The sequence below is a fragment of the Hippocampus zosterae genome, chromosome 4 (genome assembly GCF_025434085.1).
Source record: "Hippocampus zosterae strain Florida chromosome 4, ASM2543408v3, whole genome shotgun sequence".
In the NCBI taxonomy this organism is placed as follows: Eukaryota; Metazoa; Chordata; class Actinopteri; order Syngnathiformes; family Syngnathidae; genus Hippocampus; species Hippocampus zosterae.
This window is the reverse complement of record NC_067454.1, coordinates 21,123,685-21,142,247: the sequence shown is the minus strand read 5'-3', so window position 1 is coordinate 21,142,247 and position 18,563 is coordinate 21,123,685. Positions and strand designations below refer to the sequence as shown.

The 18,563-nt window shown below is 42.4% G+C and overlaps 1 protein-coding gene across 1 annotated transcript in view; it reads right to left on the bottom strand.

Moving 5' to 3' along the window:
- bbox1 (butyrobetaine (gamma), 2-oxoglutarate dioxygenase (gamma-butyrobetaine hydroxylase) 1) overlaps window positions 1-18,563 on the bottom strand; it is a 29,099-nt gene that overhangs the window by 7,074 nt on the left and 3,462 nt on the right. Inside the window, exons 2-4 of the mRNA XM_052063219.1 lie at window positions 17,963-18,405; window positions 13,033-13,147; window positions 1,144-1,342 (exon numbers count right to left, since the gene is read on the bottom strand). Coding sequence (XP_051919179.1) covers window positions 1,144-1,342; window positions 13,033-13,147; window positions 17,963-18,364 — 716 coding nt within the window. The 5' untranslated portion in view covers window positions 18,365-18,405. The remainder of the gene's footprint in view (window positions 1-1,143; window positions 1,343-13,032; window positions 13,148-17,962; window positions 18,406-18,563) is intronic.

The window sequence follows — 18,563 nt, the reverse complement described above, 5'->3', positions numbered from 1 at the left end:
TGAAAGCCTTTATAAAGTGAAACCCCTGTTCAGATGGTTAAAGATGTCATGAAAAAAAATATTAGCAGAGTCACAGTTCTACTTGATGGTTGTCCTTTTCTTTAGATTCTGACAGAATTTGTTTATTATTACTGTATTATTATTACTATTATTGTTTTTTTTTTTTAAATTTACCGATGTTGTACTGCCGATTACCAAAGAATGTAAAAAGGTAAAAGAATTTGTTTTCTGGTGAAAGAATAAAGCCTATTCTTTCATTTGGTATTTGTCAATGTGTTATTTGGACAACACAATCTGTGAGTCTTGAAAAATCAGTAATGACTCTAAAATGGCCAGCACTCAACGGGTTCAGATGAGCTCAGATGAGTGCAAATGGTTGGCGTTGAATGAGTCTGAAAGTAGTTCAGAGTCCCCTTTCCATGTCTTCCATGTCAAGGGTGACCACAATGGGGGATACCGGGCAAGCCATAGCACGTCCATGTTTTTGTTCCGTAAACTGTTCCTATGAATCAAAAGGATGTGGACAAAGTCTGAGCAAAATGTACTACCTTGTGCGCCTGGGGCCTGTTCATTAAAGATGTGTTGAGAACAAGAGCCGAGTGCTAATGAGGTAACCTCGACTCCCATGTTCTGACGATGAGAAACAGACAGCGCTTTTACTTCCAACTCTGTGAGCTCATCATCTGGCAACGGAAAGGCGCCGTGCCTCCAAACCTCTGTTCTGACTGAGTGCACCAGGTAATTCCTCTGGTTAAGAGCAGCTGGAATGATTTTGGCTTGCTTTTCCCCGTCTGTGTCCTCGCATAATAAACCAAAGCGATCTACTCCGGCGAGATAAACTCAGCAGAGGACTCGCTCTTAACTTTTTCAGAGGGACCCAAGTAAACAAACGCTATGAACACAAGGCACATTTTCCTCACCATCAAAGTTGTTGAGAATAGCGCAATTGTCTTTTTTTTTGTAATTTCTTGGAAAACAGATATAAATAATATATCAAGTTTGATTTAATAACGGTCCCTGGGCTGAGCTCCGACTAAATCATGCTCATGTGGAAAACTCACCATTGAAGCATTTAGCGAGGCCGCAGCTTATTTAACAGTGGCTTGGCCGCTGTTGACAGGCACGCAATGGGGTGAGTCTTACCCGTAGAACGTCAGTCGAAGGTAACCGATCCTCTCGGCGAGTCGTGCCACGTGGCCTTGCTCCGCCGGAGCCCCCTTCAGGTAAACGATACCGATGCGCCGCAGCGCCACAAGCCACGCCAGCGCGGCCTTGTCGTCATTGAGGATGTCCTGGTAGTTGGCAGTGGGAATGTGCAATTTGCTGTCCCAGTAGTAGCGCTCTGAAATGAGAAAATGACAAAGAAATGCAGTTAGAATCGTGTTGACTGACACTGTAGTGTGCAAAACAAACAGGAATATCGCCTTTTACCGCAAAAACTAAACATTAGGAGTGAATTTACGATCAAATAGGATTCAAAAGCCAGTATCAATAATTGTACGATAGTTCTCCAACCATTGATCCATTTTCAGACGACACTACAAAACAGGGATTTGGCTGTATACGGCTGCTGGCTTGCCCCTAAACTATCGCAGCGATAAGAATCCTTTTGTGTGACTCCGTAACATGTTGGGTTGCCTCCACCATTAACGCTTCCAATCATATCGCTTCAAACTCTTTCCTATTTGCGGTGCCCTCCATAATGTTACCGACAGCCTGTGGAATTTCTTAGAAGAAAAGAACAAGCAATTTGGCACGCACTTGTTGGGCTCTTTCGTGAAGACATCACAATCTTAGGAGTTCCCGTGCAACATGCAACATGCCCACCAACATTGCGCATCATCTGTTTGTATGAACGCAACTTATTGCCTGCTCTTTCGTAAATCCGACCGTAAATGCATTCGTCATCTTAGTGTGTGTTTGTGCGTGTGACTACCTTCACACTGCAGGGCATGTTATTAAAATGATACTTCAAATAATTTTGCTGATTCACAGACGATAGTTAGTAATCTGCCTCCCAAACACTCTGCCCCCACCGGTGCGCAGTTTTTGATGACGTGTAGGTTGGCTGTGTATGGATGAGCGATCATACCGCAGATGCATCGCATACATACAATAGCCGACTTACATTAAAGAAGAGCATTTCATATATTTGAAGACAAATACCATTGATAACACAGCAAGTCGCACGCTATGAAATGAAGACAAAAGACTGTCGGAATTAAATGACACGTATTAGCATTTCATCTCAGCGTGCAAAAACACAGACACACCAAGAAATGTCAAGGTGAGTGTGAGTTAGAGTAGAAAAAAAATATTCAAGATATAAATCCCTGTTTGTATGCAATGCACCAAGAACAATCACGAAGTTCACAGAGGACTCCTTCACGTCATTAAGATAAAACATTTCAAAGACTGCATTTTTCCGCTCTGACGAGAATATGACAGAAACCTCTTAATGTGGATAACACGTTCCATTGATAAATGTAATACAATATTGATGCGGCTTGAACAATTTCAAGCTATATTATACAATGACTTTCCCTATTTTACCGTTTTGTGCGGAGGTAATGAGGCCTGTGTCATCAAATCCACCCTGGAGCGGGGCCGATGAAATGGATAAGAAGCATCCTCGTTTGGAGCAGAAACGAGCAGCGGAGCGTGCCGAATCTCTTAAACGCGCATCACTACCTTGAGAGCGCATTATCATCCTGCACGGTCAACCCACCCTTGGGTGGAGAAGTCTTGCGATCTACATTTGATCAATTTTTTTTTTCCAAATAAATCAAATCCAGAAGCGTAACTTCATATCGACGCGGCTTCTGAATGCAACCCATGCCATTTTAATAGCCTGCTCCTGAAAGCAATTGAATATGACGAAGAAAAATCAGGGAGCTTCTTTCAGACGGACAAATGGAAAAAAAATCCTTCCGCTGCTCTGCACCATTTGGTTACGCTCCTTTTTCCATGGAGACACTCTCTAGCAACTTCCGTCTAACAGCTGCAAAGTGTATTTCTCTTAAGAGGAGGATTGAGGTGAGTACATTTTGTACCTGGTTCATGTTTGAAGCTCCTCCACACCTCTTTTTCGTACCTGTTTCTTCGCAGCCTTTCAAATCTCTGCATCGCAATCAAACTGCAAAAGCCTGCAGGGGATGGGCACCCTGCAAGGCCAGCCTGCTAGAATCTGCATGTTTTTGCTTTTGTTTTATATTTTTTGTTTTGAGAGATGTGGCATTGCAGTGCCTCATACTGAAAGGAAGGCTGAAGGGCCACCGAGGTCAAAGTCGAACACTATTATGGTTAGGCAATCTAAATGTAATACTGATGTCAACTTATGCTTTACAGCATTATAAAAACTTTATCATAAACGAAAAACGATTAATGTGGCACAGTGTGTGTATGCAAATTCCTCCGCGGTGAATGCCTACTGAAAGCACGTTTGTTGTTTTCAGCAAATGTGTGACATATGTTCACTTTATCATAAACGAAAGACGATTAATGTGGCACAGTGTGTGTATGCAAATTCCTCCGCGGTGAATGCCTACTGAAAGCACGTTTGTTGTTTTCAGCAAATGTGTGACATATGTTCAGATCGTCTGTCACTTATTTTTTTCAGAACTGACTGAACGCGAACTCTTTATGCCCGTAACACTGATTGTTAGTTGACAAGGTAACGTGGCCCAACAAATACACAGTTCAATGGGTCATGAACTTTCTGCCTGCGATAACAACAGAGAAAGTGGGCCAAAGGCCCGGTCTGATTGGAACAATTATTCCTCTTGTAAAACTGGATCTGGATGTCCTGTACAGGCTCGCCAGCATTTCAAGATATCCCCAGTGACAAAGAGGCTGCAGCTTTGCTCAATGTGTGCACAGATACCGGTACTTCACTGACGTACCAGCTGCAGTCCTGCAGAATTCTCGTTGGGAAACAGGGATGTCGAAGGAACTGCATTTGCGGCATATGGCTCAAAGAAAAGATGAATATAACATTTTTGATCAGGGAATAACTTCCTCACATGGACGTCTTGTCAGCAATGGAAAAACATGCTGTCTGTATGAACAAACGATACACGTAAATATATAGAGAGTGTGTCTATTTACTGCGGCCACTTTTGAGTAAACAAGCTGACTTGCATCATTGCAGAGCTGCGAGTCATTTCCCGAGGAGCGGACTGTACTCGGGCACAGAAAAAATGACTAGAGATGGATTAAATGAGAAGCACAACTGGTGATTAAAGCTCACGACTGTCTTCGGCAATCTTGAAGCATTAAGCCCGCACCCCAAAAAAAAAACTGGACTGGAAAAGGTTGGGAGATTAAATCAGCACTTTTTTCCACCTATCTGGGAAGTCCTGTGCATCTACAGTCAACTTTGCTGTCTCTTGCATAGTTTCCAGCTGTGGTGGGATGAGTGGCCATGTCAGAATAAGCATGCGTGTTGTTTGCTGACGTTGGAGAGAAAAAGCCTTGAGTGTGTACGTTGGTGGATTTGTGCTCATGCGAAAAGAGCACAAGGGATTTGGCAGGAAGGTCTGTGGAGGTGCGTGTTGGAAATGATTGGAGCAGCCAGACAAGATAGCCCCTTCCCCTGAAAATGTCACGTGTGCCGCAGTGACTTTTCCAGGGAAGGAAACCTAAAGCGATGGATCCCAGGGGCTGTTAGACGGTTCAATGCAGTGTGTCTCTCGCCTCAATACGCTCTGTTGAAGCCTGGGGGGCTGCCTCAACTCCTCGACAGCCTACAAAGTCATTTGGTTTTGACTTGAGTTGAGTTTTATCACAAACTGCAGGGTTCTCACTCTTCCACTTGCTTTTTATTCATGGACCTTTTATGGACTTTTGAGGGCTAATTTAGCCATTTTTAAGGACTTTTCTCCATTCAGCAGGGGATTCACGGTGGATTTAATGAACAGAAAGCCACATATCACTGAGCTGGTGTTCAAATCATTGCTGCCAAGGGAAGGGCACATCTTTTTTCCGGCTAAAATCGACTTACTATATCCATGGTCGTTTTTTTGGGCCCAAAATGCCTTTCTATTTACATTGTCATTGTTTTCGGCTGAAAATGCCTTCCTATATGCGGTCGTTTTTTCCGGCCAAAAACGTTTTACTCTACATGGGCACTTTTTTCGCCCCAAAACGAATTACTATACATGGTCGGGGGGGGTTCAGCCCAAAATGCTTTACGAATACATGGTAATTTTTTCCGGCCCAAAACGCCTTACTGTACATGGTCGTTTTTTTCGGCCGAATAAAGCATGACTATACATGGTCGTTTTTTTCGGCTAAAAACACCTTACTATACATCAGGGGTCCCCAAACTTTTTCCTGAGAGGGCCACATAACTTTTCCCTTCTCTGATGGGGGGCCGGTGTCAGTTTGTAACATCAGCGATCGTAGGGGAACTTACAAAAAATATTGTTTCCCAGAGAGCCACACATAACCAAATAACCCTTTCCAGGTTCTTTATAGAAAAAAAAGTCAGGAAACAAATAATAACACGATTAATGAAATAAATAACAACTAAATAACCCTCTCTGAGTTCGTCACAGAAAAAACAGGAAATAAATAATAACTAAACAACTCTCTCTCTTTATAGCCCCTTGAAATATACAAAAAGAGTTCTGCCATCTACAAGAACGCCACCTATCTTGTCTTGTTTATGTCTGCTACCGTCTTGTTCACGTGTTCTACTAATTGATCTGAGACACAACTAAAACACTGAAACATTGGCGTGTAAATAACTTTGTGACTTTGATTTCAACCCTATTTGCGTCATGGGTCATTTTGCCCCGAAGACCACCTTTGTACTTTTTTTGTGCAGCTTCCATGGAAATGTGAATAAAAACATTTCAATTTTTCTGCAGTTGGGGACAATCTAGGAAAAGTCATAACATTTCAAAATATCATTTAGGGGGTTTTTGGGGCGTTTTTAACACAGTGACGGGTCATTCTGACCCGAGGACAACAGGAGGATTAGAGGGCCGGGTCAAATGTGTAGTAGTTTGGGGACCCCTGCTATACATAGTCGTTTTTTCGGCCGAACAAAGCCTGACTATACATAGTCATTTTTTCCCGGCTAAAAACACCTTACTATACATGGTAATTCTTTTCTGCCCAAAACGCCTTACTATACATTGTCATTTTCTTATCCTCTTCGCGCACACATTTACACCTTGGGACATTGCACGGTTCCCACTCTCCCACTTGCTTTTTATTATGGATTCTTTCAGGACTTCGGAGGGCTAATTGAGCCATTTTTAAGGACTTTTTCTCCATTCAGCAGGGGATTCACGGTGGATTTAATGAACAGAAAGCCACGCCACTGAGCTGGTGTTCAAATTATTGCTGCGCATCTTTATTTTTAGGGGCAATCAGCTCACCCTTTTTTTGATATACTGTATGTGAAATTGGCCCAAAATGACCTGAAGTGATCACGTGATCATCATCGGAAGGCATGTAGCCCGACAGCGGGGTTTGAGGGGAAGGGCGCCAGGCGCATTTTCCGACAAACCTATAAATTTGAAGGGTGGGGAAAATGACATACACAAATGAAATGAACACCACAGGTTAATTTTAAAGGATTTTTATTGATTTTAGAAGCTTTTCCTAAAAAGTAAGGACAATTAAGAACATAATTTTACGACTTCTTTTCTTATGGATTTTTATTAACTTTCAGGACCAGTGGGAACCCTACAAAGCTGCCATCATCTCAACTGGCCATCTGTGGAATGTGAACATGGAAGCGCCACCCAGGTGTCACTGACATTTTCGAAAGAAAGACTCAACACATAAAAAGGAATGCGTCTGACTGGCACCTTTGTCTTGCCTGGCACTGATGCACAAGTTTACGACTTCAAAATGTCTCAAACAAATATTTCATTCAAGACGGAAGACCGTCTGTCTCACCTTTTTGCATAGGTTGGCTCGGAACTGAAATCAGATTTGCAACTGCCAACATACAGTGAGAAGTTATTTGAATCCCGTTCATAATCACATTTATTGTTAAGAAATCATTTTCTGCAAGTACGCGAAAAGCATTCTTGAGAAGAGGAAATACCCACTTCATGAGTATCCGGAAGTGGAAACTTGATTGATTTGAACAATCTTTTACATTAGCCCCTTTGTTATGATGTGTGAGAAACCATTATGCATCGATTTAATATTGCAAACCCATTCAGGTTTTCAGATCTTTTGTTTCAAAAATGGAACAAAGCTTTTGCATTGGCTGACAATGGTCTCAATGTTTCAAGATCGATAACTGACACCTGCAGTTTGTTGACAAGAGGCCCTGAAGAACATTCAGTTATGGTTAAATTAAAAATAGCAACCAAGGGGAAAGCTGGTTTTGAGATAAAACATGTTTTTTCATGGTTGAATCTATGCTTGCAAGATCCTTTGTGTCACTAAGACTGACGGCAAAGGGGAAACCAGATCGTCAGCATGATGAATCATCTTTTACTCAGCTGAGACATGAAATCAGTCAGGAGACTGAAACGAGAAGTCTGACTTGCAGTTAGTTCATGGTTAGACTCAGTCCATATGCATTTTTTCAAGGTTACTGTGCACAAAATTGGAAAATTAGCCCATCTTAGTCAATACATCTGCATTTTATCTTTTTTTTGTAGGTTTGAATATTAAAGTAAACATTTTTCTTCTGTTTAGGGCATGGAGGCAGGTTGAAAGCATGTAGAGATTATGCACATGGCAATTCTTAGAAAAATGTGGTTGCTAGAAAAGCACTCTCATGTTTACATGTACACTTATTAGAAGCAAATCAATACCGTATTTTCTGCACTCTGAGCAGCTTCGATGAATAAGGTGCACCTTTGATAAATGGCCTATTTTAAAACCGTTTTTTTATAAGGCACACCGCATTATAAGGCACATAGAATAGAAGCTCTGGTTGCGTTAAGCATCCACAAGATGGAGGTATGCTAAAAGGAATACAATACAATACAAAACAGCTTCATTTATGTAGAGCTTTCACATCCGCTACAGAACATTTAAAATACAGTGCACTCCGCTTAATAGAACACCGGTTAATAGAGTAATCCGCTTAATAGAGCAAAAGGCTCTGGAACGGATTTGCCTAATGCAATTTCCTATAAAGATACTCCGCTTAGTAGAACAGATCTCCGCTTAATAGAACAGGCCGTAAGCAATGAACATTGTAAACTAGTGGTTTTCGAAGTGTAGCTATCGCGATACTGTACCACTATCGCGAGAAAACGCGGTAGTTCTAGCCGTATACAGTAACAGGTAGCAAGCGTCACTCCACACATAGACACACGCACGTCACAATGGCTTCAACTTCATTCAAGAGACGAGAGAGAGACGAAGTGTAGCTATCGCGATACTGTACCACTATCGCGAGAAAACGCGGTAGTTCTAGCCGTATACAGTAACAGGTAGCACGCGTCACTCCACACATAGACACACGCACGTCACAATGGCTTCAACTTCATTCAAGAGACGAGGGCTATCACCTGCGGATAAGAAGGACATACTCAGACGATACGATGCATTGCCGGATTCTCAGAAGGTACGCCCGCGGTTTCCAGGACTTCCCTCTTATCCAGCGCATTGAGAGGGAAGTCAACCGCAAAATTACGGACTCCTGTTTCCAGACAAAAGTAACGAAATTTTTCTCGGGATTTGAGATGTTTGACTGAAGTTGATTAAAGTTGTTGTTTTGTTGTTTGATTAAAGATATGGACGTCCACAGTCGAAATATCTCTTCTAACTCGTCAGCAGGGGTTTTTCTGCATGCATAACTTGGTCGTCGACGTGTCTGAAGGTGTACCTAATAAAGTGTCTCCGGTTAATAGAAACTCCGCTTAGTAGAACAGAAGCGCTTCGGCCAAATGGTGTTCTATTAAGCGGAGTGCACTGTACTACATCCAAGAAATTTGAAAATTGATACATATATATGGTACATCAGATTATAAGGCGCACTGTCATCTTCTGAGAAAATAGAATGCTTTTAGATCCGCCTTATTGTGCGGAAAATAAGTTAATTTCATATTTTGATCATGAGCCAATCCTGATCGATCTAAATAATATATGACCCAATTCTCTGACCTCAAGTACTGTTATAAATACACTGAATGTTCCAAATCATAAAGAAAGCAGCCAATGTGTCAACACAGGAGGACGGTGATTAACGCACATCTGTTATTAGAGCGGAATAGATGAGATTGCTGTAGCTTTCATAACTTTCCATCAACATTTATTTGCATCGTTTCTGACCTTCAGGCACATATTAAGTCATTAGTCATGATTTCAACTCCAGCTAAATAAGCATGACAAGCATACATTGCAGGAGTTGCCCAAGGTCCAAGACTAAACACATGACTAAAAATGAGTCATTGCAGATAAGCACCGACATGACGCAAACCTTTAGTGAAGCAGAATCTGGAATTTCTCCATTGCGAGACTAATAAAGGTTTTCTTAATCTTAATCTTAATCTGAATGTACACATCATCACTATCCTTATGTCCCATAAACAGCCCAAAGAGCACAACCACCACATCAGACTTCCATTACAAACAATGAACGGATATATTTGGATGTATCAGGCAGCTCAAAAATTAATCTGCAGCAGATTAAAATACCATTTTAAAAAAATAGAGCTCAACATGGTTTTTTTTGTCAAGGACATTATGTCATCTTTGGTCTGACAGACAACTAAGTTAGTACTAAGAACACAAAAGATGACAGCCTATGACACGCGCGTGTATGTGTGTGTGTGTGTGTGTGTGTGTGAGTGTGTGTTAGGAGCAAAGGTGAGAGCGTTAAAGTTCATCAGTTAAGGAAACGAGGCATTAAGTCTTGTAATTCCAGATAAGGTATAGTTACAGGCACTGGGATTTATTCATTTCCAGGAAAGGAAATATTGACAGCGGTGGGCTTGCGTTCTGGAAGAACATGCCGATCTTTTGTTGACCCTCACTCTCAATCCGTTTTCCATGTGGCAGAAAGGAGGCCCTCCCAAGACTGACCTCGTCTTACCTAACGCTGAAGAAATTGCAGGCCGGGAGACAACTTTAAACCAATGTCTGCGCATTTAATTTGAAGCCGAATTAAAATATGTGGAACTGTCATCTGCAAAAAGTGAGGGAACGCTACACTCAGGTTTACATTACACTTACTTCTGATGACCACGGCCCAAAGGATATTCTTTGGATGAGTCTCTTAGAAAATAATAATAATAATAATAATAATGTCGCAGAGAATTCCAACAGCACAACTGAGAGAGACACTTGTGGCAAAATTACAACATTATTTTTCTCCATCAGACAAAGTTAAAAACCCTACTGCAAACTTTAGATGCAAAGCTAAATCTGGTCCCACATATAAACAATAGTAAACTGAATTTTCCAAACCTTAGGTGCATCACCAGCATCTGCCGTTTGTCTCTACAGAACACACAGACAGTAATGCACACTTATCTCCAGAGTTAGTGATTACTGTTATGATCCAGAAAATACAAAAATAAACTGCTGATGAGGACCAGCAAGAGAGAGACCATCATCTAGACTTTAGTCTCGCAACGGTATCCTGTGTCTATCATGAACGATTCTAAATCCAGTTGATTTATTTATGAAACGGTTAATTAGTTTGATAATTTTTTGGGGCTGATCTTCTATCGTTCCAAACTGTGGAGACCCATAAGTTTTCTGGCACTGGCCTTTGAGTAATATTGTATCCTGAGTCAAATCAGATCCCGTCGATGGGACTGGAGGAGGGAACTCGGAGACCATGGTATTTTAAAAGGAAGCTCAAGACAAGGGTTGGGCATCATTTCAGTTGGATGATTCAGATTTCTCAGTTTGATTTTGGTTCTTTAATTCTTTAAAAAAAAAAAAAGGAAAGAAAAAAAGTTCAACAACAGAGTGCTAACCGGTTATGGGGATGAAGTCATTTGAAGTACTCTATTTACTGTTTATAAACTATGGGCTTCTAAAGAGGCTATTTTTAAACAGTATATTCATATCAAGTCTCGGAATTTAAAATTTTCACAAAAGAGTGTTATTTTTCAGAGCAACACATATTTATGGCCTAACCTAATGTCGTTTTTCTATGGAAAGAAAAAAAAACACATGACTTAACCAAAATATGTTTTTGAGCGGGACACGGAACATTGTATCCAAGCAGTCGACCGTATGTGTATATCTATGCATGCATGGACATGTACATGTTGTATCTACTAAGCTAAATATTAGCCAGTCACTTGCATTTGGGTTCAACTGCTGTTTTAGTTCCAGTTCAACTTTCTGTATTTTACTGGTTTACTTACCTGATTCTGACTGGCATGGTACGAGGCTGAGGGATCGCACTACAATTGAGGCAACACAGGAAGGGGGGAAGATGCTGCACACTCAATCAACTCTATTCCATGCATCCGGAGGTGTTTTATCATGAATTGGAATGTGGGAGGAAACCGGGTGCTCCGGTTTCCTCCCACATTCCAAAAAACATGCATGGCAGGCTGATTGGGCGCTCTAAATTGCCCCTCAGTGTGAGTGTGGGCGTGGATGGTTGTTCGTCTCTGTGTGCCCTGTGATTGGCTGGCAACTGATTCAGGGTGTCCCCCGGCTACTGCCCGAAGACGGCTGGGATAGGCTCCAGCACCCCCCGCGACCCTAGTGAGGATCAAGCGGTTTGGAAAATGGATGGATGGATGCAACCTCCTTTGATTGACTCACAGACACTAGTACTCACAAATTAGCCCGCATTTATCTTACATAGTTACAGTACATGAGGGCAAAGTACCACATATCTTAATTATCCTTGAATATTTAATCCTGCATGTACAGATGTCTTCTAAGTCTACGTATCGATCGTCACTCTCTTTGTTAGTGAGTTATATGCTATCATAAGGAGTTTTGTCATCTACACATGAGATTTAAATATCATAGAGTACCAGTTGGCCCTGTGAAAATAATCTAACTTGACCTTTTATAAATTGCAATAGTTACAAGCCCTACCGATAATAGCGGCACCGTAGCCCAAAAAGAACACAGCAGTCTGCGTAGCCACAGAAACAGCAGCAACAGAAAGGTAAAACATCCTCCCAGACAAAAAAAAAGACGTGTAGTACTTGCTGAAAACAGTCCCCAGAGGTCCAGTTATCATATTGACATTTCCAGTGAGTGTATTCGCTTTAGTATTTGGAACAGGCACATTCTGGCTTGAGTTCATTCTATGAGTAGGGAACTAAGTCATGACTATGAGTAACACATATGTGCAATTATGAAAAAAGCTCTTGGAAGTAGCTGTTTATCATTAATTTGTCCATCTTTGCCGTGTTTTTTTTCCAGTGGAAGGAATTTGAATCTGGCTCTGAGAGAGAAATAATGAAACCTCAAAAGTATGAGTGCGTCATTTTGCACCACCGCATCTGGCACTTTGGGCCAAAAGCATCTTTGACAACTGCTCCTATATCTCTGACAATAGTACTGCACTCAGTGTCATTTGCATGTGAGTGTCAACCCCCCCCCCTCACACACATACACTGTTTAAAAGACAATAGTGCAGCCTGTGGTCTCCCAAGTAGTTTGTCCAGAATCAGTTTCGCAAAGAAACACATGACTACAATGACAATGTAACCTCAATGAGAGGGTTCACACACACGCACAGTCATCAGTCCGGAGCAGGTACAACAGAAACCAATCAGTTCTGTGGATCCTTCGGGACCGAAGGTAAAACACACAGTCCAACTACAGTCCACCCCCGCCCCATTAAAATGCAAGCAGCTGAATTTTTCCTTTTCATGTCTGGCACACCATAAAGCAGACTCAATCGTTGTAAACAAAGTCCATGACTATGTTGTTTGGTTTTAAAGTTTAAAAATAAAATGGATAAGATTGTGTGTTCTATCCTTTGAGGTCACTTAGAACAATGATTATTTTGTCAACTACTAAATCCTACGTTATGCCAGTACACTGTGGAAAATCAGTAAAAGTCATCAAGGTGATAAGAGGTCCATAAAGGGTTCAGGAAGCAAAATCTGAACTCACCATTGAGGAAGAGCTCTTCTTGCATGGCTTGTCTGGCCTCAAGAGAGAAGCTGCGTTTCTTTAGCCACTCCGCATCAAAGACACTCGTGTGCTGGTCAGGCCATACGATGGACAACTGGGGAGGAACCAACCAAAGTTTACAAAAATAAAATGACCATCCACTTGAAAATGAGCATCAAAGTTTGCAGGTAAGTGGAGCCCATCCCAACTGACTTCTGGTGAGGTGGAGGAAATTCTGTGCTGGTTGACAAAGGTGGACCTGCCTTAAAGCAGACACAGGCAACTGCCTGGGGCCTCCATATGTCTCATGAGAAGCGTTTCGTATAAAAACATGAACATCCTCAATGTATCATGATTGTTTCTATGCTTTCCCTTCCTTTTGGAAGATGTTTGCCTTTTGGCAATGGGTGACTATCTTCTTTCTGTTAATATGCAAACTTGGTTCAGAGGACCGCAGGAAAATAAAGTTGTTGGCGAAGTAATGAGTAGAGAGCGCAGTTCACCTTGGGAAGCAGAAAGGTGAAGAAAGTGGGAGGAGGGCAAACAATTTTGATCAAAACGACAGAAGGTTTCAACCTTTTTTATGGTGACGAGCGTGAGCAGGACTAAGATTAAAATTTTGTCTTGGGGATATTTGTCGAAGGCTGGGAGAGAGTGCAGACAGCAGCTGATATGCGCCATTCCTTCGACAGAAGGGTGAGGGGTTCATCCGGCCGTTTGGGGAAACTCACGAAATTTCCCATGACTCCGAATGTGCGTCATTGACAGCAACATATGTAAAAGCCAGGCACCTTGGTGATATAGTAGAAGCATTGAGATGATTCTTCAAGACGGATTTTCGGGACTTCATCTATTTTTGGAAATGGGAAGACTTTCTCAAATGCACACTTTTTAATCATCAGATGAACATTAGAATTCAAATTCCGTGGTGATTCATTGGACAGGGGGAAGGAGAATGTATAAAATCGGTATGTGACTAGTAGGGGTGCAACAATTAATCTATCAACAAACAATGTATCGATTATCACATTAATCAACAGCTATTTGAATAATCCAGTTCTCATTTACAGTGGCTATCTTCAAATGGCGGGCTGTGGTCCGGGCCCGGGGCGGGTCAAGTTCTCATGTTGACCCACGGTCAAAAGTATTGTGTGTATGTTGTCAGGTGGTGTTTTGTTCCTCCCATAGTCTGCTGTCACATACTGTGAAAGAGGTACACACAGTCTTACTGTAGCTCCTTTTGTAATCACGTGACCCAAAGAAAATGAATCAATCAAATTGGTTGTATATCTGAAGAGATTTGTAGGTTTTGCTGAAAAGGCTTGACAGTACTTTTGACACGGAAAACTGAGGATTTAAGAACGAATGGACGGACAATGAATTCCCAAAGCGGTCTTTGTGTCTCATACATCGCGAGAGAATCACTTTCATAGGAAGCGCGAACTTCCAGGACAGCACTTGCAAGATAACCAAACTGAGAGCCAAGTGCAGCAGCGTCTGACAAACCAACAAACCAACAAAGCGCAAATGAGGGTTTGCCCAAAACAGCGTGGCACAACGTAAATGAATGCTACGTTTCAGATTTCAAGGAATGAGTCAATCATGCAGTTGCTGAGATGTTGTTTCTCGAAAGTAAAAGAAAAATATAATAATACATAAATTCCCCCCCCCCCCCCCCGACCCCATCAAGCTGTTTGGATTAACTTGAACTTTAGAGATTCTTTACTTCAAGTTGTTTTTATTTGTTGTGTTGCAGGCATCAAAATACGTTTTGTGCTGAAATGACAGCTGAAACTACTCCAACTTGGTTTTGATTGATTTTCCAATACCGTTCATAACCTTGATTTTAACATGTGTTTTGAAGAAAATCAGCCTCATAGACTGATGCTGCCATCGCAGAGATTCATTTCAGGTCTCAGACAGTGCACATTTGGCAAACTCCTTGTTTCGTTTTGTGAAACACAGCGAGTATGCTGAATGTGCATAGTACATTCCATCCCTCCATGATGTGAAGCGCTTTATCTTCATTTACACTGTAATGTTTTTCCTCGCCTTTTTTGTTGCTGACTATGCATTTACTTCATTTGGATTATCTGTCCACTCAACTCCAACATTCAGGTGACATTGAACAGAATAAACACGAGTGAGGGGAGATGAAGGTTTGGGTGCATTTCTTGATAATGTCACAACTGTACCTGACTGTCACCTTGCACTCTGTTGAATACACATTTCCACCAAGCGCTGTGTCCTCTCTGTGCGGATGTCCTCTGTGGTTTGACATTTTCAGTAGGATCAAGGACACAATCGTTTTTATCCGGATCGGTACCAAAATGTTTTGTACCTTGGCCCATTAAACATTTTAATGGTTTCATGGAAATCAGCAGTTGGGCAGTAGCGCCACCTCCAACCACTCAACGACTCTGCTTGGTGCCGCTGTGATGGTTGAACTGGCTTCCAGATTAATTTGCTCCCAGGTCCATCTTGTGGCCGTTGAGATGATGTTGGTCCACTAACCTTGTCATTGCTCGCCGCACGCTTTTGTTTTGTTTTCAAAAGACATCCGAAAGGCAATCCGATCCGATTTGCTGCATGAAATTCATTCATTCATTCATTCATTCATTCATTCATTCATCTTCCGTACCGCTTGATCCTCACTAGGGTCGTGGGGGGTGCTGGAGCCTATCCCAGCTGTCTCCGGGCAGTAGGCGGGGGACACCCTGAATCGGTTGCCAGCCAATCGCAGGGCACACATAGACAAACAATCATCCACGCTCACACTCACACCTAGGGACAATTCAGAGTGTTCAATCAGCCTGCCATGCATATTTTTGGAATGTGGGAGGAAACCGGAGCACCCGGAGAAAACCCACGCAGGCCCGGGGAGAACATGCAAACTCCACACAGGGAGGCCGGAGCTGTAATCGAACCCGGTACCTCTGCACTGTGAAGCCGATGTGCTAACCACTGGACTACCGGGCCGCGCATGAAATTTAACTTTGTAAAAAAATTGAAAGTAAAATGTGGACGTTGACAGTGTTCCTCAGAGTTTCCCATGATGCAAACAAATAAAGATACGATTACTGTTAGCCGTTTTGTCCACTTGGATTTTGTCTTTAATGCTCGCTATCGTCAGAAGACTGCGTATGCTGAGTTCAACTATTTAAGGAATGCCAGGAAAACAGTCTGAATGGGTGCACTCAAGGACCGGACTTGGGCAACCCTGGTCAATCAATACAAAATGGTTCTTACTCTTTATACTCCTTGAGCCGCATCCACGCAGGCCCACGTGACAATGTGTGACTCGATGGTTTTAACTGGTTTCAATGATATGTGGCAGAGTCCAGATAGATAAGAAGATGCCTCTCCAAGAGCAAAGGCCAGAGCGACACAACGGCCTAGCTCAAGTCACCTTTAAATGTGTGCACCCATATCAGCTGGGTCCTGGGAAGCCAGTTAACATGGTCGCGATTGTGTTGCTTCATCAATTAAAGTTTACACGCGACATTCCTCGGGGACTTGCAGTACGGCATACAAGTACATGTACAAATATGCGTAGATGGAGACAGAATCGTAAGAATCAGGATTAACATGTTTGAAGCGATATTGTAAAAAGGCTTCCTCCGCTACCTCTGAGATGGAAGATGTGTTTGAAATTGTTGTAGCTGATCGGGAGTAAGAAACGAGTCGCGCCGTTTCACACGTTTATTACAAACTTGGACACTTATACAATTGAACGTAAATGGGAAGAAAAAGATTAGTGGACCAACATTGCCCCAATGGTCCCAAACTGGAATCCAGAGCCAATCAATCTGGGAGCCAATCAAATGAGCAGTTCGGCTAATGGCTGGGTGCGAATGGGATGGGGGTGGGGGGGGGGGGGATTCGCTGTTCCAATTCTAATGAGGGAATGTAGCCTCCATTTAGGAGAGTCAAGCTTCCGTTTACACAGTGTTTCATGTCCATCCATTCATTCATTTTCAAAGCCGTTTTTCCTGTTCAGGGTCACGGAAAGCTGGATCCTAATTCAGCTGACCTCGGCCAATAGGGAAAGACCCTGGAATGGTCACCAGTCAAACACTGGACACAAACTGTATGGAGACAGATAACGCTTCACACTCACATTCACAGTGCTACTGAGTGGGAGTGTAAACTACGCTGTTATTTGGGCCGCCTCATTAAAGTTAGACACTTTACTTTATCTGTGGGCCTCTTTATGGAACTTTACTGAGAAAACAAATTCTCTTGCTGACGAATGAATAGAGAAGCCAATCAGTTCTAGCTCACTTTCGAAGTCCACATAAAAAAAAGGTCAACATGCCAGAATTTAGTCTTGACCCGGGTACTGGAATTTATCCACATATTCTCTGTCTGAGAATGTAATGTTAAAACAAATGCAGCTGAAAGCTCAAGGAAAGCCATCTGGTGGGTTGCAGGGAAGAAAAAAAACAGCTTTTAAGAAGCAATAAATCACTAACTCGCTGGCCTCATTATTTTTGCAACACTAAACAATGAGATTAAAAACAAGAGCTGTCATGTAAAAATGTTGCCAATATAAAAGGAAAGAAGGATCAGTTTTGATTGGCCAAAGTTTGACAACACAAATTAGCTGTAGTTGGAGTTGGCATTGGAGCTCTGATCAATGGTCATGCATCATTCAAGTGTAATATTGCGCGTCTTTGTAATCATTCATCCATTCATTCATTCATCTTCCGTACCGCTTGATCCTCACTAGGGTCGCGGGGGGTGCTGGAGCCCATCCCAGCCGTCTGCGGGCAGTAGGCGGGGGACACCCTGAATCGGTTGCCAGCCAATCGCAGGGCACACAGAAACAATTGATTTTTAAGTCTCACTGAATGTCACTCACAATATTGGTACGGCATCCATAAATATAATTATAATATAGGCTTATAGTAATAGTTGGTTGGCCTACCTTTCTGTCATTGGTAACCTCCACCACGTCAATGTCTATGTGGACATCCAGATCAGACATCAGCAGTTTGCGGGCTTGAGCTGATTGCAGTGTACAGAGAGAGCACTGGCAGTTGTCCCTCAGCCACGTGAAGGGATACAGGCTCTGCCCTCCATCTTCCCACTCAACCTCCACCAGCCGCTCTTCATCCAGTGCCCGGGCATGCCTCACAGAATGGCTGGCCACAGAGAGAGAGGCTGAACCCAAAGTCTGCTGTCCACGAAGCTGCACGAATGTTAGACGAGCAGGTGGTGGATGTGAAACCTTCTCCGGTCTACGGCAAAACCTGACGGTCTGACAAGCCATGGAAGAGATGCATCTCTGCGGAGCAGGCCGGGCGATCCGAGCCAAGGTACTCAACATTTTTGAGTCTTTTCTTCCAAATGACACAGGAGGACCACCAACTGTGAAATCATACAAAATGCTCAGCAAGAAAGAGACACAGTTCAAACAGCAATTGTTTTTAACATTGTTTGATTTTGTGCGTTTGCTTTGATTTCAATGAGGCAACGTGACACACATGTATTCAACTCTGGCCTTCTTTGTCTATCTTTTATAACCT